This window comes from Mustela nigripes, chromosome 8, assembly GCF_022355385.1.
Source record: "Mustela nigripes isolate SB6536 chromosome 8, MUSNIG.SB6536, whole genome shotgun sequence".
NCBI lineage: Eukaryota > Metazoa > Chordata > Mammalia > Carnivora > Mustelidae > Mustela > Mustela nigripes.
In genome coordinates this window covers 23425271-23451931 of record NC_081564.1, presented here as the reverse complement: position 1 = coordinate 23451931, position 26661 = coordinate 23425271, and the positions used below count along the sequence as shown (strand labels likewise).

The window sequence follows — 26661 nt, the reverse complement described above, 5'->3', positions numbered from 1 at the left end:
GGGAGCCCGAGGCAGGGCTTAATCCCAGGACCGGAGGATCACGACCTGAGTGGAAGGCAGATGCCCTACCGACCAAGCCACCCAGGCGCCCGAGGGCTGGGATTTAAATGTAGGTCCCTAAGAGAGCTCCATAGCCAGAGCTCTCAGCCCAGAGCTCATTCTAACTCTTTAAGGAGAAATATCTCCCTCAAAGCCTTTCTTCAAGTTGGAAACAGCACAGGAACTGGAGCCCAGGTCACCTGTTACCTCTCTCATTTTTTTCTTTCATTGCTAGAATGCCATCCATGGCCCCTACTGTGCCATGGCAACCAGGCTTCTCAAACTGAAAAATGGGGCATGATGGAGGACAAGCGTCTGGGGGGATGATGTGCCTTGGTATCTGGAGGGTGGCCTGGCAGAAGAGTAACAGCTGAGGGGATGACCAAACGGGAGCTCACCATTGGGAAAGCCCCTTATCCCTCTGCCTGCAGGACTGTGAGGGAGAAAGCAAGGTTGCTGGAGTGGGACACGTCCAAACCTCACTGTTGGACTTGAGGGAGTAACAGCAGCTATCTCTCACCAGGCACACATTCCTCTCTACTGAAGTCACCCTGTCACCATGACAGGAAAATCTATGGCAAAGGTGGTGGCTGGGTTACAAGGGAACATTTCCCCATTCCTCTATTGATTGGGCACACAGGTAACAATGAATGTGATAAGAAAGATTGTGTTTAAACTCTATTATAAGATACCATTTATTAAACACTTAGTATGTTCCAGACTCTGTGTTAAGTGTTCTCCACTTGTTATCTATCATACTTAAACTGCTAATATACGGGGTAGATATTATCATCCCCACTTAACAGATGAGGAAACTGAGGTTTGGAAGGGTTATATCAATAACCTGAAGACAAAGCGCTAATAAGTGGTACAGCCGGGTTTCAAACCTAGTCAGTGTGATTGTAGATCAGGAGTCAAGACACTTTTCCCCTAAAGGGCCAGAGACAAATTTTAGGCTTTGCAGGCCTACACAAATACAGAATCATCATATAAACAAATGAACATGGCTATTTCCCAATAAGCCTTTATTTGTGGACAATGAAAATTGAATTTCATGGAATTTTCATGTGCCATGAAACATTCTTTTTCTCCCCTCCCGCCGTCATTAAAAAATGTAAAAATCACAGGCCAAACAAAACCAGGCAATGGGCTATAGTTTGCCATCCTCCACTCTGTAGCCAAGGCACTCAACCACTCTGCTAACTGCCCCTAATACTGAAGACCAGCTTTTGGCATGTGTGCAGAGCTCAGCCACATCTATCTACTAGCACACAGTCACCACACTCCAGACCCAGAGGCAGCCAGCAGGGAGTAAGCACTGGACAGGCGCTCACTCTACACCAAGCACTGCTCACAGCACTCACACATAAAAATGAATTTTAACCCACGCTAGTTAGTGCTATACTTTCTCCCTATTTTTTTTTAATTTGCTTTTTTTCCCAGTGTTCCAACATTCATTGTTTATGCACCACACCCAGTGCTCCATGCAATACAAGCCCTCCTTAATACCCACCACCATGCTCACCCAACCTCCCACTCCCCTCCCCTCCTCCAAAACCCTTAGCTTGTTTCTCAGAGCCCACAGTCTCTCATGGTTTGTCTCCCCCTCCGATTTCCCCCAACTCCCTTCTCCTCTCCAACTCTTTCTCCGTTTTTACAGAGGGAGGAACTGAAGTACAGAGTCTAAATTGCTTGTATCAGGCTACCCAGTAGTATAAGTGAAAGAACAAGCCAGGATTCGAACCACAGTTTCTATACTAAGCTCCACCATCGCTATGCTGGAGCCCAGTCTGGGCCGGGAGCCAGACTGTCTGGGTTTGAATGCGACAATGCAGTGTGTGTAAGCCCTTGGCACAGAGTCTGGAATACATTAAGGGTTGATAAATGTTAGCTGCTAATATCATTAAGACTATTGTTACTATCACTATGGGCTAGCTATGTGGCCTTCAGCAAGTTGCAGCCTCTGTCTGGGCCTTGGTAATATGTCTCTAAATAGCTTCCGGCTTCAACATTTGTCAACCCTATGAGGTTCCAGAGGGCTCCCTGTTTTCCTTGGGTCTGAAATTAAGTTTAAAGCTCTTGAGCCAGCTCTGAGGTGATTGGGATCCCAACCTGGGGGCCACACAGGAGCAGCAGAGGAGGTCAGGCAGGGTGGAAAGGATAAACAACACAAAGGATACCAAAAGGCCTGTCCAGCTGGAAAGCTGGGAGCTCTTTCTCCCAGTGACAGAGCCAACTATTTCGCACCAAAAATCTATTATGTTCCCTTGTAATTTGATCAGGCCAGAAGGGGGCCCCAAATTAAGTCTGGAACTAGCAAATTATCTTCTAATTGCACCCTCTGATTTCCATCTGATGAACAGAGTGCAGATGGAAGAAAATGCAAGCCACAAAGAGACTGGGGCCAGGAAGCCCATGAGCATAACTCCTCTTGACATTTCACACAGCTCTGCTATTCCAGCGGCGGCGGGCGCAGTGAGTCGGTGTCTAGGAATGTGAACAGGAGGCTGCAGGCGTTCTCTATTCCCCCCCAACTCTGCTTACAAAGGACTCGGTGGGTGGGTGGGCGGGTGTGTGTGGAACTAGTGTGAGGGCTTCTCAATGCTATGAAAACTGACTCCCCCTCAAAGAGGGGCAGCTGTCTCCCCACGTCATGAGCGGAAGCCCCTCCTAGGTGGAATCCATCTGACCTCCATAAATCCAGACTTCAGGAGGAACCACTGAAGGACTGATCACCAGATGTGATAAGCTGTTGGCTGCTCAGACTCAAGTGCGTGGTTCCTCAAGGCAAACTTCAAAGGCCTACACCACCAGAACTGGGAGGTGAAAGGTCACAGTGGAGACTATACTTCCCCCGCCTGCCTTTGGATACTGGCCCTGGGTGGAAAGCTGCTCTTCTAGGTCCCTTCTACAGCATCTGGCAGAGGATTCGGCAGTTACAGATGACAGAGGCAACTGCAAGGATCCTTGAACTGGCAGTTACGGACAGGACAAGATGGCAGGAGAGGTACTAATCTCCAGCACATTTCATAAGTTGGAAACCTGATGAGGAGCCCAGCAAACTGATGCTTCAGAACCAAATGGGATGCAAGAGGCTGAAGGCAATAGCCTTCAAGGCTGGGAGACCCAAGTGAGCACTCTGCTGAGGAGTGGTGAATGAATGAATCATGGGGACCTCCCCTCAGAAGGTAGCTCTGGTTAGATCATCTGAAGCCCAAGAAACTGTGTTTGTGTGGGGCCCTCTATTGGTTGGGAGGACTCCATTCAAGGAAGGGAGCTTCTGGGGACTCTATAGCTTCTGAACCTTGAAAGGTGAGCATTGCCACCCCCATTTTCTGACCATCAGTCTCTGCTCCTCTCCTCTCTTTTTTTTTTTTTTTTAAAGATTTTATTAATTTATTTGACAGAGATCACAAGTAGGCAGAGAGTCAGGCAGAGAGAGAGAGGAAGAGAAGCAGGCTCCCTGCTGAGCAGAGAGCCCGACTTGGGGCTTCATCCCAGGACCCTGGGATCATGACCTGAGCCGAAGGCAGAGGCTTTAGCCCACTGAGCCACCCAGGTGCCCCTCCTCCTCTCTTTCAACATGACTATAGCAGTCATCTTTCTAAAACAGGAGTCCTGGAAATTCCACTGATAGAAATTTTGCCCAGAAGGGGTGCCTGGATCAGTTAAGCATCTGCCTTCTGCTCAGGTCACTGATCCCAGAGTCCTGGGACTGAGGTACCCCTCTCTACACCCACCCCTTGTGTCATCAGGGTCCCTGCTAAGCCGGAAGCCTGCTTCTCCCTCTGCCTGCCCCTGCCTCTACTTGTGTGCACACTCTCTCTCTCAAATAAATAAAATCTTAAAAAAGAAATTTTGGGGGCGCCTGGGTGGCTCAGTGGGTTAAGCCTCTGCCTTCGGCTCGGGTCATGATCTCAGGGTCCTGGGATCGAGCCCCGCATCGGGCTCTCTGCTCAGCGGGGAGCCTGCTTCCTCCTCTCTCTCTACCTGCCTCTCTGCCTGCTTGTGATCTCTGTCAAATGAATAAATAAAATCTTAAAAAAAAAAAAAAAAAAAGAAAGAAATTTTGTCCAGAGAAATATTCCTACAGATGAGCTAGAACATATCCAGCACTGTTTAATACTAAAAGACTAGGAACAGTTGTGTGTCTATTACTAGGAGTGGGCTTGGGACACCTGGGTGGTTCAGTCAGTTAAGCATCTACCTTTATCTCAGACCATGATCTCAGGGTCCTGGGATTGAGCCCCTCATTCTTCTCCCTCTCCCGCTCACCCTGCTTGTGCTCTCTCTCTCCCTCTCTCTGTCAAATAAAGAAAATCTTAAAAAAAAAATAGGAGTGAGCTAAATATAATTACATAAGCACACTATAGAATATTATGCAGCTGTTAAAAATAATGAAGTAAGGTGTTACATAAAAAATCCAAGTGTCAGAGAGAGTGTACACTATAATTCCATTATTTAAAAACTATGTGCAGGGGCTCAGTGGGTTAAAGCCTCTGTCTTCAGCTCCAGTCATGATCCCAGGGTCCTGGGATCGAGCCCCACATCAGGCTCTCTGCTCAGCAGGGAGCCTGCTTCCTCCTCTCTCTCTCTCTCTGCCTGCCTCTCTGCCTGCTTATGATCTCTGCCTGTCAAATAAGTAAGTAAAATCTTTAAAAAAAACAAAAAACTCTATGTGCACAATCCTTAAAGAACATCTGGAAGACCCCACTACTTGGTTATCAGTTTCTCCTCTCAAGTAGTGAGACATCTATAAGCAGGGATAAAAACAGCATTGCTTTTCTACCATGTTGATACTGTTCGCATTATTTTCTTACACTTAAGTGCTGCTTTTTAAAATGATAAGTGGGGGGTGCCTGGGTGGCTCAGTGGGTTAAAGTCTTTGCCTTCGGCTCAGATCATGATCTCAGGCCCTGGGATCGAGCCCCGTGTCGGGCTCTCTGCTCGGCGGGGAACCTGCTTCCTTCTCTCTGCCTGCTTGTGATCTCTCTCTGTTAAATAAATAAATAAAATCTCCCCCCCCCAAAATAAATAAAATGATAAGTGGAGGGGCGCCTGGCTCAGTCGTTGAGTGTCTGCCTTTGGCTTGGATCATGGTCCAGGGGTCATGGGGTCCAGTCCTGCATTAGGCTCCCTGCTCAGTGGGAAGCCTGCTTCTCTCTCCCCAACTCCCCCTGCTTGTGCTCCCTCTCTCACTGTCTCTCTCTCCCTGTCAAATAAATAAATAAATAAAATCTTAAAAAAAAAAAAAAAGATAAATGGATAACAACTAAAAGAAGTCCCAAGATTTAGAACAAACACCTCCTTACACTTTTTTCCTAGTGCTCTTGTCCAAAGACAAAGCCTGCCTGGGTGCACTGCACTGAAGACTCCTGGGGCTATTTCTTTTTCTTTTTTTTAAAAAAAGATTTATTTATTTATTTATTTGAGAGAGAGAGAGAGAGGGAGTACATGCACAAGAGTGGGGGGGAGGGGGAGAGGGAGAAGAAGAGGGAGAGAACCAGACTCCCCACTGATAAGAAGCCTGATCCCACATCCCTGAGATCATGCCCTGAGCTGAAATCAAGAGTCAGACGCTTTACTGACTGAGCCACCCAGGCGCCCCTCCTGGGTTCTTTCTTCAGCTTCACCAGCAGGGTCACGGCTCTGGCCACCTCCTGCCCCATTCCACTTCCTGACCCAGGGACATAGGCTTGCCCAAGCCTTTGCTGTCTTAGCTCCTCCCAAAGTCTCCTCCATCTTCAGGCTGGTGGCTGTCTCCTCCTTTTTCCATGTCTAACTTCACCAGAGCACTCAATCTCCTCTGGGAAAAGTTCCTATGATGTGTCCCTAAGCACCACACGCAGGAAGGGCTCTGAGCCTGTATCTGTCTAGTGTCAGGTCAAACCACACAAGGCCCATACCAGGCTCACCCTGCATCCACTACGAAACATATGACTCAGGAACCCCCTTATGAGCAACTACAGTAGTAAAGAATGACAATGTTAACTAATGTTTATAATGCATTTTCAGTTTACAGAGGGTTTTTATACTCACCATCTAAACAGCCTCATGAGGACTACCTATAGCACAGACCGGGTAAGGGAAGCCCAGAGATGTTAGGTGATCCATCCAAGGATACTGCTGGGAAGTGCAAGACTGAGATTAAAAGCTGCCTGCTGACCTCAAATCCCATGCCTTTTCCTCAACATGAGCCCTACCTAGCAAGGTGTTTAGGAATCCCACCTCTCCAGTATAGAGCCCCAAACTGCTGGGTGTGTTGAATTCCTGCATCTGATTTTTCTAGGTCTCCTGCCCATATTCTTACTGTCAGGATCATGAAAGAGTTTAACAAAAGCCTTGGGGCAGTCAAGAGAGGATCTCATGACTTTCAACCCAGTGAAAACATGAAGTCATGCCTTATTCACTGAATTCATGAACTTAGTCAGTGTTTCTGACTGAATCCTAGTGATCGGCTCTTTTCTAAGTGCTCCTGTCCACCTAGTTTATCATCTGCAGAATTCCACAGAATTCCATTAGGATTTGATGAGGGAGTCAAGTCAAAAGGATTATGAGTTTGCTTTTTCCAGGACCTCTTTTTTTCTCCTTTTTGAAGACTGAGCCAGTTAGCCATTTCCATTTTATTTTAATAGAACCCTGGTACATGGCAGGTGTGGGTCAAATAATCATTATACTTGGGTACTGTGCCCATTCTACCAGGTTTCTCCAAAAAGTTACAAATAGTGGTTCCGCTACTATGTCACAGAGATTTTTCTTTTTCTTTCTTTCTTTTTTTTTTTCAGTATAGTGAGAAATAATTTTCTGTCTAAAAACTAAACACATTTCATGTGATTGGGTACCCTCATGCATCTTGGGCTTCCCATCCTTCCTTCCTAGTTTCAAGTTGATGAGCTGTAAATCAAAGGACTGGACTAAATCTCTAAGGTTCTATCCAGATTTCCATGACACTTAAGACGGATGCCAAGGATTATCTTTTGCTGGGTGTTTGTTAACATGACACCACATTCCAGAAGTTGTGGACACTGTGCAAAACACTGACTTAAGTTCCATGAGTTAGGCACTGAGATAGGCTTGCTCATATATGCTTTCATTTAATTCTCAAAACTTTGTGAAGTTGAGGTTGCCATCTCCTTTTTACATATGAAGAACTAAGTTAACAGAGAAGGCTGTGATTTGAGGTCATGGGTCTAGGAATTGGCAGAGTTGGGATTTAACCCAAGTCCTTGGATTCCAGATCCAAGACAGTAAAGTTGCCTCAAATAACTTATTTTACACTTGCTATTTTGAGTTGCAGGCTATTTCTGAAATGTAGTTGAGAGAATAGCAGCATCAGACTCCTGGGGGCAATTTGTTGACAGTGAAGACTCCAAAGCCTTACTTGAAGCCTATAGTAAGAACTGCTTAGACTGAGCCCAAGAATCCACATTTTAAACAAGACCCAGTGTTTCTGATGCACACTGAAGACTGAATCCACTACTTTACTCTTTCCTATAGGCTCTTCCATTTGATTTTACTCTTCTCTCACATTAACCTTGAGAGGCAAGCAGGATAGGTCATTATTACCCCTGGCTATAAATGAGGAAACGATTCAGATAGGTTGTTCACCTTCTTATTGTGGACTGAGCTTAAAAAACAAATGTTTGGAGGCTGACATTTTGTAAAGCCTTGGCTCACTGCAGACTTTCACCTTCCTGGTATTGTTCTTACTCATTTGTAACCCCACAGTAGCTGCCTCTCTTTTTTTTTTTCAGTGACATTATGTGGTATTCAGGGTACGGTGGGAAAAGATGGCTCCAGCATATAGGATCATCTCATGCAAGGCCACTTTTGGAACTGAAACAAAACACAAGGGCTGACATCAGCCAATTTCAAAAACAGCTGATGCCACTGTAAGAGTCAGTAATATTGAGGGGGGCCCAGTTGAGCACCCTCCGATCTAAGCAGGATCACTACAGAGCAGTCTCAGGAAGGTATGAACAGAAGATGACTGACAGAGAGAAGAAAACTGTCCTCAAATCTGGTTTGAGGTACTTGGGAAGTTTTCCCTGGTAATAATGATGAATGTGGAGAAAGAGCATTTGTTAGCACCCCTCTAGTACTGCCCAAGGGAAACGGGATTCTATTAGCCTTTGGGGGAAAAATACAAGGCAAATTAGCTGCCACGGTACAGAAGCCATGCCATCCCTTGAGCTTTGATGGTTTTAGGCTTTGTAATGACATTTATAGGCAGAGGTCTGCTATGTCTCCATACTCTCACTTCAGAAGGAAAGCTCTTGCTTAGGCGAAAACTGCAGAGCAAAGAGATGGTGATGATGCATACCGAAAGGGCTTATCCATATGTCCAAAGAGAAAGGTGGTCATTTGACAAAAACATCATTTGCCTAACAAACACTGAGTACCCACTACGCTCTGGGCCCTCTGCTAAGCTCTGGGATACAAAGACGAACTAGATATGGCTCCAGACCTGGAGTGATGTTAGATGTGTAAATAAATACGAACAGAACTATAACAGAGGTATGAGAATAACAAAGGAGAAAGGCTCCTCTGTTTGGTGGGGAAGGTTCACTGGATTTGGTGAGGCTCTTCCACAGGGGACAAGATGTATCAGTTGAATCTAAAGGCTGATTACCAGGCAGACAAGAGGTATTCCAGCCTGGTGGAACAACATGTGCAAATGCACTGAGGCGTAACACAGTATGGTTCCTAAGCTGCAGAGCAGGGCACATGTGAAAGGTGACCAGAGGGGAGGCTGGGATGGTGGGAGAGGGCTAGGGCAGATCATTAAGACGTAGGTCTGTCAGGTAAAAAAGTCACCCACAGGCAGTGAAGAGTTATCAGAGGTGTTGACGCAACCAGAGGTTCACAATAAATGGAACATAAAGCCTAAAACACCAAAGACAGTGCTGGTCTTTAGTGGTCAGTTTGTCTCCTTGAATGTCTCAAGTCTACACTGGCTGCAGATATGCTCACTTGAAGTTGCTGGCCAGTTAGTGTTCACAAACAGCAAACTATGGCTTCATCCTCAACCAACAGTAGAGACTGAGCTGGTCATTTTATCAGCTGAAATTTGCCTGTATGGGCTACAAGCACTTAAGAATGAGGTTGTGACCCCTTATAGATAATCATCTACTGTTGCTCTGTGATACAACTTAATGTCCAACATTCAGTGTCCAAAACTGTGTTTACATAGACATTCTTCTCCTGGCTGCACTGGAAAATAAATGCTTTGGATACCTTAATAAATCTCCAGGTGATGCCAGGAAAAGAACCCTGGCCTGAAAGAGAAGACCTGATAATTTGACCTGGCTAAAAATAGACTTGCTATGTGATCTGAGGCAAGCCATTAAACCTTTCTGGGCTTCAATTTCTTCCTCTGTAAAAGGAAGGATTTAGGTTAAAAAAAAAAAAATTCCACAACAGTAGGCCAATACTGAAGACACAGGGAAGGGTTGTGGTCAGAAAAAGGTTGACTGGCTGATCACCTAGGGACCTTTCCAAGGCTACCATTACCTTGGTGAATGACCCTAATTCAGGCTTCATTTTTGGCCTCTGAGGTCCAGAAACCGGTACCGAGAGAGGTGAAGACATTCTAGGATGGCTCTAACCATTTATCAATTCCATGGTCCATTTATGAATTCACACTTGAAATTAGAACACCTATATCATCTTACAGTTACCACCTCCAGACCCTTCCCGTTATCAAGAAGTGCAAGAAGCTGAATTAGGCATCAGAAGGTTGTTCTATGAGCATGGACTTAAAGGGACATGAGCAGCCACAGAGGGAAATTTCATTCTGGCACTAGTGAGTCAGCCCAACCAACTCTGTTTACACTAAAGAACCCCCTTCTGGTGACCAAATCTGGTCACTGAATACTTCACTGGATTTTAACTCATTTTTAAAAAACATTATTTATTTATTTATTTATTTGAGACAGAGCGTAAGAGAGAGAACATGAGCAGGGGGAGGGGCAGAGAGAGAGGGAGAAGCAGGCTCCCCACTGAGCTGGGATTCCAATGTGGGACTTGATCCCAGGACCCCAGGATCATGAACCCAGCCAAAGGCAGAGGCTTAACCAACTGAGCCACCCAGGCTCCTCCACAATTTTTAATGGAAAAAATAGCATTACTTCTTCAGACACTTAACAATCACCGATTCACATATTATTCAGTTCTGAGAGACATGTGGCTCCCTAGTAGCTAGTAAATGGCTAACACTCATGAGTGCTCACTCCTTGTGAGGCCCTATTCCTACCTAATACTACACAGGACTTCCTTCATTTACCCCTCCATTATAACATTAGGAACTAGGCAAAAGGTTAGTATCTCCATATTATAAATGAAGAAATTTGGGCACATGGGTGACTCAGTAGTTAAGCAGCTGCCTCTGGCTCAGGTCATGTTCCCCGTGTCCTGGGATTGAGACCTGCGTTGGGCTCCCTGCTCAGCGGGAAGCTTGCTTCTCCCTCTCCCACTCCCCCTGCTTCTGTTCCCTCTCTCACTCTCTCTTTTTGCTGAATAAATAAATAAAATCTTAAAAAAAGATAGATGAAGAAATGAAGCACAGAAGGGTAAGTAACTTGTCCAGCGTGTACAACTAATAAATATGACAGAATCAGGATCTGAACCCAAGCAATCTGGTTCTAGAGTCTGTGCTCTTAACGACCACATGACACTCCTATTACGTGTAGCTCTAAGTATTTAACCTCCAGAGGACAAATTTCATTTCTAACTTCTTGGAGAATCACCAACCTATTAACCCACTCCCTACCAAAAATTACCCATAAGTAAAAGATAATTTGTAAGTATTCCATTTTTTCCACATTCTACTTATGTATATCTTTAGCTAATGCTATCCTTCAAAGATTTCTAAAATATATAAAGAACAGGGGCACCTGGGTGGCTCAGTTAGTAAAGTGTCTGCCTTCGCTCAGGTCATAATCTTGGGGTCCTGGGATAAGCCCCACATCAGGCTCCCTGCTTTGTGGAGTCCGCTTCTCTCTCTATCTCTGTTCCTCCCCACTGCTTATGCTTTCTCTCATTCCAATAAATAAAATACTTAAAATAAACAAATAAGGGACGCCTGGGTGGCTCAGTTGGTTGGACGACTGCCTTCGGCTCAGGTCATGATCCTGGAGTCCTGGGATTGAGTCCCGCATCGGGCTCCCAGCTCCATGGGGAGTCTGCTTCTCTCTCTGACCTTCCCCTCGCTCATGCTCGCTCTCACTGTCTCTCTCTCAAGTAAATAAATAAAATCTTTAAAAATAAATAAATAAATAAATAAATAAAATATTAAAAAACAAATAAATGGGGGTACCTGGGTGGCACAGTAATTTAAATGTCTGACTCTTGGTTTCAGCTCAGGTTCTGATATTGGGGTCCTGAGACAGCCTCATGTTGGGCTCCAGTCTCACCATGGAGTCTGCTTAAGACTCTCTCTCCATCTGCCCCTCCTCCCACCATGCACTTTCCTCATTCTCTCTCTCTCCCTAGTAAATTAAAATATAGTGGCACCTGGATGGCTCAGTCAGGTAAGCATATGGCTCTTGATTTGGGCTCAGGTCATAATCTCAGGGTTGTGGGATTAAGCCCCGTGTTGGGCTCTGCATTGAGTATAGAGACTGCATAAGATTCTCTCTCTCTATCCCTCTCTCCCCCACTAAACAAACAATCTTACTTATGAAATTTGTCAGATTTCAATTCAAATTTGTTTCATCTACCGTAGTTGAACTCATTCTTCCCTCTACTGCTTTTCTCTCCAGTGTTTGTTCCTGTCTGGCCGGTACCTACAGAGAAGTATCACTCTGGGTCATCCTTATCTCCTTTAGGGGAAGAAGACAAAGCTTTAACTTCTCGCCTGGACACTTGCAGGCAATTTTCCAGAACAACCCAATCTCTGGAACCTACTCCTCTCTGCCACTTACAGTAACTGCAGCCACAGTGGCTGCTAAGGGAAGGATATGGAGAAGGGCAGGGAAAAGACTCACTTACACCATATCTCTTGGCCACCCCTGGCAATTCATATGACAAATATCTCCCCCATACCAATGATGTGCTCAGTGGTGACACAATGGGGGGCAAAATGTCTCATGGTCCATGACTAGGTTACACTTACAGAATATTAGAAGTCTCAGGATATCATTAAGGAGATGATCAAATGAATAAATGTAAAGTTAAAACCACAAAAAAAGCTTTAAACGGAAGGTCTGTGAAAGCATAGAAGAGGGGCCATGACCTATTCTATTACTATCTTCCTGAGACATCCAAGTAAAGATCTGAAGGTTGAGGAGGAGTTAATTAGGCCAAAAGGGAGTGAGGGCTTTCCACACAGAGAGAAAAGCAGGAACAAGGGCCTGTCAGAAGGAAGCAGAGTGTATTCTGGGCCCTGTGAAGGAAAGCAGTGAGACTGGAATAGAGAGAGCAGAAAGTTGTAGGGAGAGGCCAGACCACAAGGGGCTTTGTAGGCCACATTAAGGACTGGTCTTTATCCAAGAGTGCTACCAAGTCATGGAGATATATAAGGATGGGGAGAAAGCAGTGTGAAAAAAACATTTTTTTTTTTTTAAAGTCATTCACTCTGGCCACTTTGTGGAGAATGGATTGCGTAGTGTGAGTGACTGCACAGTCAGAAAGCTATTGCAGTTATCCAGGTGAGACATGATGGTAGCCTGAAAAGGGTGGTGGTAGGAGAAATGGAAAGACCTGGATGCATTCAAAATATAATCTGGAGGGGTGCCTGGGTGGCTCAGTGGGTTAAGGCCTCTGCCTTCAGCTCGGGTCATGATCCCAGGGTCCTGGGATTGAGATCGAGCCCCAAATCGGGCTCTCTGCTCAGTGGGGAGCCTGCCACCCCCCTCTCTGCCAGCCTCTCTGCCTGCTTGTGATCTCTGTCAAATAAATAAATAAATAAATAAATAATCTTAAATATAAACATATATATATATATATATATATATAAAATGTGGACAAAAAACCTGACAGGTGTGGATATGGGTAAGAGAAGAGCTATCAAGAAGCACTTCCAGGTTCTGACTTAGGCAGAGGGATGGATGGTTGTGCCATTAAACAGGATGGGTTATATTGAAGACAAGCCAGTTTTGGGAGAAGATTAAAAGTCTATCTGTGTCTGAGATGTCTGGAAAACACTCAAATGGGCAGGGGAAGTTGACAGCAAGACAAACAAGACTAGAGCCCAGTGTAACGGTTCAGACCGAAACGGTTCTGAACGAAATTCAGATATGAATTTTGGGGTCATCAGAGTGTGGAGGACAACAGAAGCCATAGGTGTGAGTGAGATTGCCTGGGGAGAAACAGAATGTGCCTAGAGAAACAGTAACATTTCAGAGCCAGAGAGAGGATAAGCAAACTGGAATGACCAGAAGAATGTGCATGGGGGTGGAAACCAGGACAGTATGGAATTTCATGGAGGCCAAGAGTTTCAAGAGTGACAAAGACAATAATAATAAATGCTAACATCTATTAAATCCCAATACGGCCAGGTACTGTGTGAAGGGCTCTGAATACATGATCAAATTCAATCAGCACAACCTTTTGAGGCAGGAAGCATTTCTCTTCCCCTTTTCTAGGTGAGAAAACTGGCAAAGAAACTCAAAGTCAGCTGACTCAAGATAAACTAGGACGAAAACCCAAGCAGGCTGACTCCAAACTCATTTACTTGTCTCTACAACCTCTAGTGCAATTTGGGAGGTCATATAATATGAAGCCTGAACAGCAGCCAATGAATGGACCAATGTGACTGTCCCCTGGAAACTTACCAAGGGAACGCTGTTTCAGGGGAATGAGAATGGAAGCCAGACTAGAGCCCATTATTAGAAATGCTCCATATTATGACTTTAGCTGTCTGAGGGAATCTGAGGGAGTCAGTTATGAGACGAGGCCACTATGTTAAATCTGTATCCCCAACATCATCTAATTTGGTAACTTTAATATAGCAAATGATGCTCAAAATTATAAGTGAACTGCAAATGTAAGCAGCCCAAAGTTGCCATGTGTGGCTGGCTGCAAACCCTTTACAACATACCATCCTCCAGTTTCCAGAGTGCTTACTTATCCATCACCTCTTTGATCCTCACAACTTCTTCATGAGGTGGATTACCTTTACCACATCTTTTTTTTTAACTTTAAAAAATTATTTATTTATTTATTTGACAGAGACAGAGAGAGCACAAGCAGGGGGAGTGGCAGGCAGAGGGAAAGGGAGAAGCAGGTTCTCCGATGAGCAGAGAGCCCCCTATGGAACTCGATCCCAGGACCTTGGGAGCATGACCTAAGCCAAAGGCAAACACTTAACTGACTGAGCCACCCAGGTAACCCTACTTTTACCACATCTTATAGATGAGAAACTAAAGCTCACAATGACAAAGGAACTTGCCCACAGTTACACCGCCAGCCTGGCTCAGCCAAGATTCAAATCCAGCTTCTCTGACTCCAAGTCTACTATTCCTTCTGGGGCGTCCCAGTGCTAAGAGGACCCTCTTCAGAGCCAGGGAGACCTGAGTTCAAATGTGTGAGACCCTGAGCAAGTTCTACCTTTCTGGACCTTGTTTTGTGTAAAATGGGGTTGTAGGGTTATTGTAAGGGTTGAATCAGATAATCTAAGTAAAACTCCCAATACAATGCTTAATAAATGTCTGTCATCCATCCCTGGCTCCACTCTACTCCTCTTCATCCCTGCCCCAGACAGTAGCTGTAGGGCTTCTTTGGGATCTTCATTCTCTCTTCCCAAGGAACAGAGCAGTATCAAGGCATGTTGAAGGTCACATACTGCTGCTATATGCTAGGAGTCCCACTCTGTGTTCATGCTGGACTCCCTCTTGTGGGCAGAGGAAGGCCCAGGTGTTTGTCCTCTGTCAGGCACGCACCAGTCCCCTGTTTAACTGCCAGCCTTAATGAGTTGCTGGCTGGCTGTTTCCTTAGAGATAAACTAGACAAATAAGGAAACTAAAATCAAAGTCTTGGGTCCATAAATGCAGGAGCAACATCAAAATTACAACAGCAGAGGGCAGGGTTGCTCCATGAACTCCCATGCCAGGAGCCAGGGACCCAGGAGAAACCTAACAGCACGTTTATTTGACACTTGAGAGTTCATAAAGCTTTTGAACCAATACCCTTCAGTGTTATCTGACACCACCAGTGTTTGACAGGCAGGGTGAGTGTATTTTATTCTGAAGCTACAAAAGAGGAAACTGAGCTTCACGAGGTTAAATGACATGACCATATTCAGGAATGCAGAGACTCTTGTAAGCAAGGAGTTAGAATGCCTGGATTCAAATCTCAGCTATGCTACTTACTAGCTTGTGACTGTGAGCAAGTAAACTTCATTTCTCTATTAGTAAAATAAGTATGACCAGTACTATAGTTACTACATTGTTATAAGAATTAAGTTATGGGGTGCCTGGGTGGCTCAGTGGGTTAAAGCCCCTGCCTTTGGCTCAGGTCATGATCTCGGGGTCCTGGGATCCAGCCCCGCATGGGGCTCTCTGCTCAGCGGGGAGCCTGCTTCCCCCTCTCTCTCTGCCTGCCTCTCTGCCTACTTGTGATCTCTGTCTGTCAAATACATAAATTAAAAAAATCTTTAAAAAACAACAACAAAAAAAACTAAGTTAGATGGGGCGCCTGGGTGGCTCAGTTAGTTAAGTATCTGACTCTTGGTTTTGGTTCAGGTCATGATCTCATGGGTTGTGAGATGGTGCCCCACATCAGGTTCCCTGCTGAGCTTCTCCCTCTCCCTCTCCTCTGCCAACCCCCCCCCCACCGCTATCTCTCTCTCTCTCTGAAATAAATAAATCTTAAAAAAAAAAAAAATTAAGTTAGATGATACAAATGTGAAATGCTTAGGACAGTGTCTGGTACACAGTAAACACTCAATAAACGGTAGCCTTACTATAATTATGATGTACTATGCTTGTTGAGGTTGGGGTGCGGGTTAAGAAAATGAGCATGGCGGGGCGCCTGGGTGGCTCAGTGGGTTAAGCCGCTGCCTTCGGCTCAGGTCATGATCTCAGGGTCCTGAGATCGAGTCCCGCATCGGGCTCTCTGCTCAGCAGGAGCCTGCTTCCCTTCCTCTCTCTCTGCCTGCCTCTCTGCCTACTGTGATCTCTCTCTGTCAAATAAATAAATAAAATCTTTAAAAAAAAAAAAAAAAGAAAATGAGCATGGCTTTCAGCATCACAGAAGCTATCCTATTGTCACCAGCCCATTACACCACAGTCTCTGGCTGCTCATTTTCACCTATCCTGAAGTCACAAATTTAGCAGAAATGGTCTGTTGCCCGATAAAATGACGACAGCTTTATATTTGTATTATTCCTTTTCCAGAGCATAGGCATTAGAAATCACTTCTCAAAAAGAGAAAGCTCAAAGAGTCTGTGCTCATGATCCCATGAAAAGAGGCCTGAAATGTTCCCAGGAGCCTTAAGTATGGAAAATACTTCAGTATTTTCCCTCTGATAATGTCCTTAGGAACCAGGTCAAGCTAGAGAGTCTCAGGTAAGGGTGATAAAGATGAATTAATAGAGGCAGTTTTCCCTTTTTCCACAACCCCTCCTCGTTGGCTAAGCACTTTTGATGAGGGTTAAAGGACAATCATCAGAAAACTTGTCAAGTTTCTTTGGTTTTCCGACATGCCAAGTCACCATTAAAAACATGCCAGCTCTATACTTTAACCTCAGCTACAAAGAATATGAAGTCTGGTTGCCTTCCTGGCCTCCTTCATGGAGAGTAAAACCAGTTCCAGAGAGCTTCTGAGAGAATGGCCCCAATGGTAGAACCAGTGGCACTGCTCAGGTCAGAGGTACTTAAGAGTCCAAATAGGCCTGTTGGGAAAGCTGTGGAGAAGAGGCAGGAGGGCTACTCAGACAAGCATCCAGGATCAGAAGGATCCTGGCCAGGTGCCCAACTGCACCAGACTACGCTACTTCCAGGAGGTTGTCAGCTGGCCTCTGCTGTACAGTCCCAGGTTCCAGCCTTCAGTGACTTCCTATTGTCCCAGGCACCTGAGAATCTGGCGGAAGCTTATCAGAGGCAGAATTATGGAACGCTATGGATGAGAGGGATGGGGTAATATAAGGAGAAGGTGAAGGGAGGAGAGTTTGGGCCAAACCCCAGCAATTTCTCCATTGAATACCCAGCTCCGCCCTGTAACTAGAAAAACAAAGGTGTGGGGGAAGGGGAAAAGAAAAGTCATTTCCTTTATTGTAACTAACTCAACTGCGCAAGAGCGAGGCTGGAAGGGAGACATGAAAAATGAATTTCTTTAGGTACGATGCAGGGAAGAAGGTCCTGCTAAAAGCAGGACACTGTGCCTAGACACTGAATTTATCAGAGAATTTAAAAGACATTCAGCTGATGCCTCATGATCCTTATAACCAGGTTATTTCTGGGGTCAGATACAGTGTTCCCAGCCCTGTAGATCTTTCTCCAATCTGGGCAAAAGTCATTTGGCTCCAAAGCAGCCTGTCTCCCCAAGGCAAATTACCAGGCTCTGTCTGAGGACTTCATGTCATCCAATTTTTGTGGGAAAGCTCAGGAGTCAGGAAATGCGCTCCTTCAATAGAGCTGGATTAGAGAAACCCTGTCCTTGAGACAAAGATGTAACTAGGAGACCTACCCCAGATGCTCTACTTCCCCACAGGCATGATCTTTGGTGTAACTGTGCCAGGGTAGTTCAAAGTTAACCTCAACCTCTGAGGCTCCACATTAGAAGACCAATGGGTATGTATTAAGAGAAATAAATGCATGCACTTAGGTGTACACAGACACACTCAAAATATAATATAAAGTGACAGCTACTGAATATTATAGGAGTTCTATGTGTCAGATGCTATGCTGAGCACTTTATATAGATTATCACATTTAATCCTCCCTGACAGCCTGTGGGATGAGTATGTATCTCCATTTTATAGATGAGGTGCCTGATGCTCAGGGCAGTCACCCAAGGACAGTTAATAAATTGCAAAGCCAGGATTTGAAACCAGACAGTCTCATTCCAGAAGCTGCACTCATCCACCAGTATCACGTACCTTACTTTTTTCTGAACATGTATGTGCGTATATGTTTTCCTCTCTACCCCCCACTCTGACACACACACACACACACGTTCCCTAACAAACTAGCCTCTAATTGGACCTAAGACTTCAGTTCTTTTTTCTTTTTTAAAAAAGATTTTATTTATTTATTTGACAGTGAGAGACAGAGAGGGAACACAAGCAGGGGGAGCGGGAGAGGGAGAAGCAGGCTCCCCACTGAGCAGGGAGCCCCATGCAGGCTCAATCCCAGGACCTGATCTATCATGACCTGAGCTGAAGGCAGATGCTTAACAAGTGAGCCACCCAGGCGCCCTGACTTCAGTTCTAAGGTCAACTCTGGTCATCCATGACCTGTCTTTGTAACTCTTTTTGTCTTGTTGGTTTCAGGCCTCTCAACTGTGATATGAAGGGTTATATCACACAATAGATGGTCCCTTCTGGTTCTGAATTTCTTTGGTGTTCAGAGAATCCAGAAATCCCCAAAATTAACTTGTTCTATCCTATTCTGGTTATTTTGGATAGAAAATATTAACACAGGGTGCCTGGGTGGCTCAGTTGGTTAAGCGACTGCCTTCGGCTCAGGTTATGATCCTGGAGTCCCCAGCTCCCTGCTCAGCAGGGAGTCTGCTTCTCCCTCTGACCCTCCCGTTTCTCATGCTCTCTCTCTCTCTCCCATTCTCTCAAATAAATAAATAAATAAAAAGAAAGAAAGAAAGAAAAGAAAAAGAAAATGTTAACACAAATAGGAAAAGAGCAGGAATAAATATGACTATATGGGTTAGGTGCCAACGTGAGCCCTGGACTAGAAACTCATTAGGATTCGCTTCAGCTCTAAATGAAAGGGCAAGTCAAAGGCTTTATCTGTTGGTCCCTTATATTTCTGACATTTTTGCTCCAGCCCTTACTAAGAATCAACTTCCCTGAGGGTAAAAGGAAGAATCAAAGCAATTAGATCCACAGAGAAGACTGGAGAGCCCAGAGTTTGAGCTGAAAGGGCAGAAAAATGCAGTTCCTCTCCAACTCTTCCAGAGGCCAGAGCTCTCCAGGCCAAATCCCCCACACCGTTCCTGGGTGGAGGCAAGTGCTTAAAGATCAATTACATTACTTGATATCAGCATGGGGGATGCTTTGTAACATGAGCTGTGTGTGGGAGCTGGAATCTACAGCACTTGGTGCCTGTCTACAGTCTGTCCCATCTAAAGATATGAGCAACAGCCCTACCACTTCAGACCACAGGGGCACACATGCCCACCCAGCCTCCAGTGTGGAATGACTGTAGGCCAGGCACTGTTTTATGTTCTGGAGAATGCAGACAGGCTCCCACTCTTGAAGATTCCAGTCTCACAGGGGAAAGAAATAACCATTCAGTGGGTGCCTACCATGAGCTGGGCCCTTTGCATATATGATTTCATTCGATCTCAACAAGTCTATGAGATAAATTTTTAACATCCTGTTTTCCTGATGAGAAAACAAAGTCTCAGACAACAGGAACAAATCCAACTTTAAAGTCTCTGTTGTTATTTTTAAGAAACAGAGATGCCTTCAAACAATAATCTAAGAGCTAAAATAAAATTAAATAACAAAAAGCAGGAAAGTAGGGAGGCATCCTGCAGTGGAGGGCTGACTCTGCCAATTGCACTAAAAACAACCCTTGAGGCACCTGCATAATGAGTAGGGTAGCTGTGGGAAACTCATTCTTTCTGGGTCTCAGTTTCCTCATCTGTAAAGTGAGGGTGGTGCTGGGACACCTTGGAGAGGCTGTTCCCACCACTTCACCCTACTTCTAGCTGTACCCAGCCCATTTGTGACTCTTTCACTTTCACACCAAACATTTGCTCACATGCTCTTCCTTGGCACGTTCCTCCCTCTCCCCTCAACCCACACCAAAATGGGAACTCTCAAGTCAGAAACGTGTTTTTGTCTTTTCCAGAACATGAAATAGTGGCTGGCCTGTAGTACACTGGCAAAGACAGGAGGACAGACCCACTTACCGGAAGCAAGAGCTGTGCCAGGCTTCGTTGACAGTCCTGTACCGCCGCTGGCTTGGAGAGACATGGTCCCCACAGCCCCGACACTTCCAGGTATCTTCACCTGCACACAAAACCAGGGAGTTTAGAGGCCCAAAGTAGCAGGAGGTACAGGACGGGATTCTTATCATGCAGAGTAAAACTGAGTTAATGGACTTACAATGAAAGGGCTGGCCAGTGCTCTGATAAATGCATAATTTCCCCCTCCACAAGTTCTCTGGGAAGCACTTATCCAGCCTGCTCATCTCCCCAGGGACAGGAATTCATGGCCTTAAAAGCTGAGTCACATGAAAAAGCGCTCAACATCACTTAGCATCAGGGAAATAGAAATCAAAAGAGATGCTACCTCACACCAGTCAGAAAGGCTAAAATTAACAAGTCAGGAAATGACAGATGCTGGCAAGGATGCAGAGAAAGGGGAACCTTCTTACACTGTTGGTGGGAATGCAAGCTGGTGTAGCCACTCTGGAAAACAGCATGGAGGTTCCTCAAAAAGTTGAAAATAGAGCTACCCTATGACCCAGCAATCGCACTACTGGTTATTTACCCTAAAGATACAAATATAGTGATCCGAAGGGGCATGTGCACCTGAATGTTTATAGCAGCAATGTCCACAATAGCCAAACTATGGAAAGAACCTAGATGTCCACCAACAGTTGAACGATTAAAGAAAATGTGGTGCACACACACACACACACACACACACACACAGAGGAATACTATGCAGCCATCAAAAGATGAAATCTTGGGCACCTGGGTGGCTCAGTGGGTTAAGCCGCTGCCTTCGGCTCAGGTCATGATCTCGGGGTCCTGGGATCAAGTCCCGCATCGGGGGTCTCTGCTCAGCAGGGAGCCTGCTTCTCTCTCTCTCTCTCTCTGCGCCTGCCTCTCTGTCTACTCGTGATCTCTCTCTGTCAAATAAATAAATAAATCTTAAAAAAAAAATGAAATCTTGCCGTTTACAACGATGTGGAAGGAACTAGAGGATATTATGCTAAGTGAAATAAGTCAATCAGAGAAAGACAATTACCATATGATCTCTCTGATATGAGGAATTTGAGTTTGAGAGGCAGGGCGGGGCGTCGTGGGGGGGAAGGGAGTGTGAAAAAAAAAGATGGGACCAGAGAGGGAGACAAACCATAACAGACTCTTAATCTCATGCAACAAACTGAGGGTTTCTGGGGCTGGGGGAAAGGGATAGGGTGGCTGGGTTATGGACATTGGGGAGGGTATGTGCTATGGTGAGTGCTGTGAACTGTGTAAGACTGAGGATTCACAGGCCTGTACCCCTGAAGCAAATAATACATTATATGTTAATTTTTTTAAAAAGGTGAGTCTCATTCCATCTTCTAGAAATGTTCTGATTGTTCCTTTTTTTCACAGAAACAAAACCTGCCTTTTCCTAGAATTTCAGCCCTTGCTTATTATAGCTCTGAGTACATAAAATGAACAAGGCCTCTTTCTTTTCAGGGTCAGGCCTTCCTGTGACTATTCCCAGTCAGCACCCAGAAAAACTTCTCTGGGTTAAACATGTTATTGCCTTTTCCTATTCCTCAAAAGCCCTGGTTGTATAGATATTCCATCACTGAGTCCAGGAGCTCATTCATTCAACCAACATCATGGGTCCTCTTACTGGACCCATGGTTCCTCTCCAAGCTCTATGTTGGAGACTCCTGGATAACATCATCTCTGATCTTCAAGGAGCAAATCCACTGAAAAGGAATCCTTCTCCCACACTGTAATTTTTCCCTTACATCTTATTGCAGAGTTAGAAGCAAAGTGCTATTTTAGTTTGGAGAAAGAAGTTATGGGTATAGAAGGAAAAGAACATTTAATGAACACTTCCTATATACCAAAGGCTTGTGCCAGGTGCTTTCAGAGACCCAATCTCATTTAATTCTCAAATCAATCCTGTGAAACAGGTATTAAATTTATTCTAGGGGTGGGAGACTTGAAACCCAGGGCTAGGGGGTGTCAGGCCAAGCAGCAGATCCAGCATTCCAACTCGGGCCCAGCTCATACTAAAGTCATGTTCTTTCCACTCACTCTACCATGTTGATTCCTGCTCATTCCACTTAGCAAAGTCAAGAAAGTCTTTGTAAGGGAAGCTAATACTTGAGCTAAACCTTGAAGGATGGAGAAGATTTGCCTGAGGCCGAGTAAAGATGGGGAAGGGCTGTGTAGGCTGAGAGGTTAGCATGTGCAGTAACACAGTGAATCCATGTCCCTCCAAAAAGGACAAAACACAATATCCCTGCTGTGGCTCAGATACCAACTTCTTGAAATAAAGAAGGCAGCTGAGATCAAGCTGTGGTACCTGACTCAGCCCTAGAAAGCAGGACAAGGTTGTTACAAAACTCCCTTTTATGCTCCCTGTATGCAGCTTTGTTCTCTCTGGGTAACTCCAGACTGCCACAGGCACGGTGACAGTCACTGAACCCTGTTTCACAGGCATAGGGGTCATGAATAGACAATGCACAGCTCCAGACACTTCAAGATTGCTCAGCAGCATTCTGGGACAGTCAGGACACAAACAAGCTGGCAAAAGGCTTTAAAACCTTGACCCACCAGTTCCTCTCCTCCAGTTCCACAGCGGTAAGACATATATGCCCATCACCACATGAATCTAAAAATTCTCAGACTCTCAAGAGGGGCCTTTTTGTTTTTTTGGGTGGCAGTGACCCAGAGAATGCACTACTATCCTCACAAACTCAAACGTACAAAGTCTGAGAGACTTACTCAAATTAGGTTATGGATAGTGAGTGCACAAGCAATAAATTTGTAAGGTTTTCTTTTCTTTTTAAAATTATTTATTTGAGAGAGAGAGATAAATAGTGCACAGAGCCAGTGAGAGAGAACACAAGTGGAATGGGGACGGGCAGAAGGAGAGGGAGAAGTAGACTCCCCTGCTGAGAAGGGAGCCCGATCTGGGACTCGATCCCAGGACCCTGGGATCATGACCTGAGCCGAAGGCAAATACTTAAGAACTGAGCCACCCAGGCACTCCTATAAGAAGGTTTTCAATGAAGACAGACGTCCAAATGAATCTTCCAAGTTATAGAGGTACAGGTTTGAAATGTTTTTGGAACTCTTAAAGGGAAGGGTTTTTAGTTCAGTTTGTGAACTATTTTGTTCTATCCCCAGCAAATCTCATTATTTTAAGCCACATCTTGTTTCTAATTTTTATTTTTTAACCCAAAGGAATGGTCTCTAACTTGACTACTTACTCAACAATACAGCATCTTGGACCTGAATGACTTCTGGCTATTTACAAAATTCAAAAATAATCAGGACTTTCTACTATGAGGATATTTAAGATAACTTGTTATTGACACACCCTCCAGAACCTGCCCTTTCTTGTCTTGAGAAACCCAAAGCCATCCACCAACACTTATTTAGCACCTTCTCTGTGCTAAGCTCTAGGGATATAACTCCAGACTGCCTTTGGCTTAGGTCATGCTCCCAGGGTCCTGGGATTGAGCTCCACCTCAAGCTGTCTGCTCAGTGAGGAGCCTGCTTCTCCCTCTCTCTCTGCCTGTCACTTCCCCTTCTTGTGTTCTCTCTGTCAAAAGAACAGGTAAAATCTTTTAAAAAATATATATCTAGGTTAAATCTCTTTCTCATTTGCTGCTCTTTCCCAACACGACACATAGTTGGCATGGACTAAATATTTGCTGAAAGAATGACTAAAGTGTGTCCATTCAATTTAGCAATAAGTGGTCACTTTGACCCTCAGTGAGACAGTTTCAGAGAAATGGTGGGGGCGGAAGTCAGATTGCAGTAAATGGGAAGTGAGGAAATGAGGGCAGTGATGTATAGATAGCTTTTTAAAATGTGCAGCTGTGAAGGGGAGAGATGTGGTAGCTCAAGCAGAAAACAGGGTCCAGATTTTTTTTTTAAAGATTTTATTTATTTATTTGACAGAGATCACAAGTAGGCAGAGAGGCAGGCAGAGAGAGAGAGAGAGAGAGAAGGAAGCAGGCTCCCTGCCGAGCAGAGAGCCCAATGCAGGACTCAATTCCAGGACCCTGAGATCATGACCTGAGCCACTGAGTCACCCAGGAGCCCCAGATTTTTTTTTTTTAATGGGAAAGACTTGAACTAATATAAATGATAACCAGAAGGAGCCAGTGGATAAGGGAGTAGTGATAGAGATAACAGAAAGTGCACATCTTCTGAGAGATGGGATAGGATAGACTCTAGAACAGGAGTGCCATACGAAATAGTTGAGCCTTTCTTCTGTAGACACTGGGAAGTCTGGGTGAGCCAGCTAAGACTGTGCTGTAGACAGGGAAAAGAAGTGAAAGACCTGAACCCAGGCTGTGGTGAAGGACAGGGAAGGACTGGAGAGACATTTGGAAGGTGGAACCAGGTGGGTATGAGAGAAGGGAGTAGTATAATATTAAAGGAATGAATGGCCCTCTACAACGTGGCTCCAAAGAACCTTTATTTCTCACATCTGTTACAAAGGGATGCTCTAATCACATCTTTTTTTTTTTTTAAGATTTTATTTATTTATGTGACAGAAAGAGAGATCACAAGTAGACAGAGAGGCAGGCAAAGAGAGAAGGGGAAGCAGGCTCCCTGCTGAGCAGAGAGCCTGATGCGGGCCTCGATAACAGGACCCTGAGACCATGACCTGAACCCAAGGCAGAGGCCACCACCCAGGCACCCCACTAATCACATCTTGATCTATTTTCTGTTTCTGCTACACACATTGATGTTCTTGCATACTAACATTCACATCTCAAGCTTTTGGGTGTTTAAGATACTTTACTGTCTCTTTCCTTAATCAAACTTCTATCCTTCTTTGATGGTCCCCCAGAGGGGGACTTTTTTCACTTTGTCTATACCTGCTTTATATTGTTTGTTTTGTGATTATAGTTCATTATGTTTCATTATGTTTCATTCCCTCCCTCTCTCTGTTCTCCATCCCCACTCCTAGATCTAAGGGACAAAGGCTGCATTTTGACCATCTTCAAATCTCCTGAGCCTAGCATAAAACCTGATGCAGAACACACACTCCTTTGTGTGGCAAATCCAACCGAAAAGCTGGACCAACTGCCAACTCTAAAGGTAATTTCCAAAGATAAACTTCAATAGTCAGAGGAATGATTCCATTGAATAAGGATTCAGACTCTCAGGATAATTACCTATGGGTAAAGTCACAGGTAGATGCACAGGCCTCAGCTTTTCTGTTGAGCATTCACACTGTTTTTCAGTTACGTACCTGAGCAAGAGGGGCGCCTGGGTGGCTCAGGGGGTTTAAGCCTCTGCCTTCGGCTCAGGTCATGATCTCAGGGTCCTGGAATCGAGTACCGCATCAGGCTCTCTGCTTAGCAAGGAGTCTGCTTCCCCCTCTCTGCCTGCCTCTCTGCCTACTTGTGATCTCTGTCTGTCAAGTAAATAAATAAAATCTTAAACAAACAAACACAAAAAAGTACCTGAGCAAGAATATTCACCCAAAGCCTTCAGCTTCTCAAGCCCAGATACTCTTTAAAAGAAAACTCTTGGCTTCTTCAACTCTCTACAGCCCTGAAAGCTGATGATCTTAACTCTCTTACAACTTCGTTTTTTGTTTTTTTTTTTTTTTTAAGTAGGCTCTACACCCAACATGGGGCTCAAACTCTAAGATCAAGACCTGCATCCTCCCCCAACTGAACCAGTCAGGTACCCCAACCCTTTTACGACCTTTATTCTAAGGAATGCAAGAGAAATATAATAATACAAAGTCTTGGAGATTACTATGAGGCCCAGTGAAAGACCAATCCAGAGTCCAGTCTGCCTGGAAAATATTTCATCTAGGAAAATACCTCATTGCACCAGGACCTTCACCCTCTACTTCTACAATATTTACTTCTCATATCAACCATGCCTACTGATTGTCAGAGGCCAGAAAAGGAGTTTGACAAATTAAATGTCCCCAGCAGCCTCAAAACAATAAGGGGCCCTTATTAGGAGTTTAATAATAAGAAAATGATTCCACAGTTTTTATTGCAATTTGTTGCTTTTAAGAAGTTATATGTATACAATGCAAAGAGGGTAAGAATTACAATAAATGGCTCATTACTAAAGTTCTTATCTTCAGGATCTTTTGAGTCCTGGCATAAAATATAGTTAAAAAATACATACATATATTCAGCTTATACACACTTCTCTCTCCTGCCTTAATAATTGGTGATGTGGCCCTCAAATAATTTCTGCAGTAGGATGACAGGAAGGTAAGGCTAGAAGGGCCCTTAAAAATCATCTACTCTAGTCCAGTCTTTCTATTTTTCTGGAAAAAAAAATGGATTTGAAGAAGGAAATTTGATTTGCCTAACCATCAGAAAACTGGTCCAGGAGGGGCTCAAATCCAAGTTCTGAAACTACCAGACCAGTTGCATTTTTATTATCATATGCAGCCTCAGACAAGTTAGGACTTGCTTAAGACTACACAGTTATTCAGTGGAAGGGCTCAGCCTGGTACCCCAGCTCAGTGCCAGCGCATTTCTCACAAGACACTAACGTTCACCTTAATCTTGGTCTAAGAAATGGATTTCTGTAAAT

The 26661-nt window shown here is 44.7% G+C and overlaps 1 protein-coding gene across 1 annotated transcript in view; it reads right to left on the bottom strand.

Moving 5' to 3' along the window:
- The window catches only part of LIMK2 (LIM domain kinase 2), a 61630-nt gene that overhangs the window by 28222 nt on the left and 6747 nt on the right, over positions 1-26661 (bottom strand). Inside the window, exon 2 of the mRNA XM_059408859.1 lies at positions 20077-20176. Coding sequence (XP_059264842.1) covers positions 20077-20176 — 100 coding nt within the window. The remainder of the gene's footprint in view (positions 1-20076; positions 20177-26661) is intronic.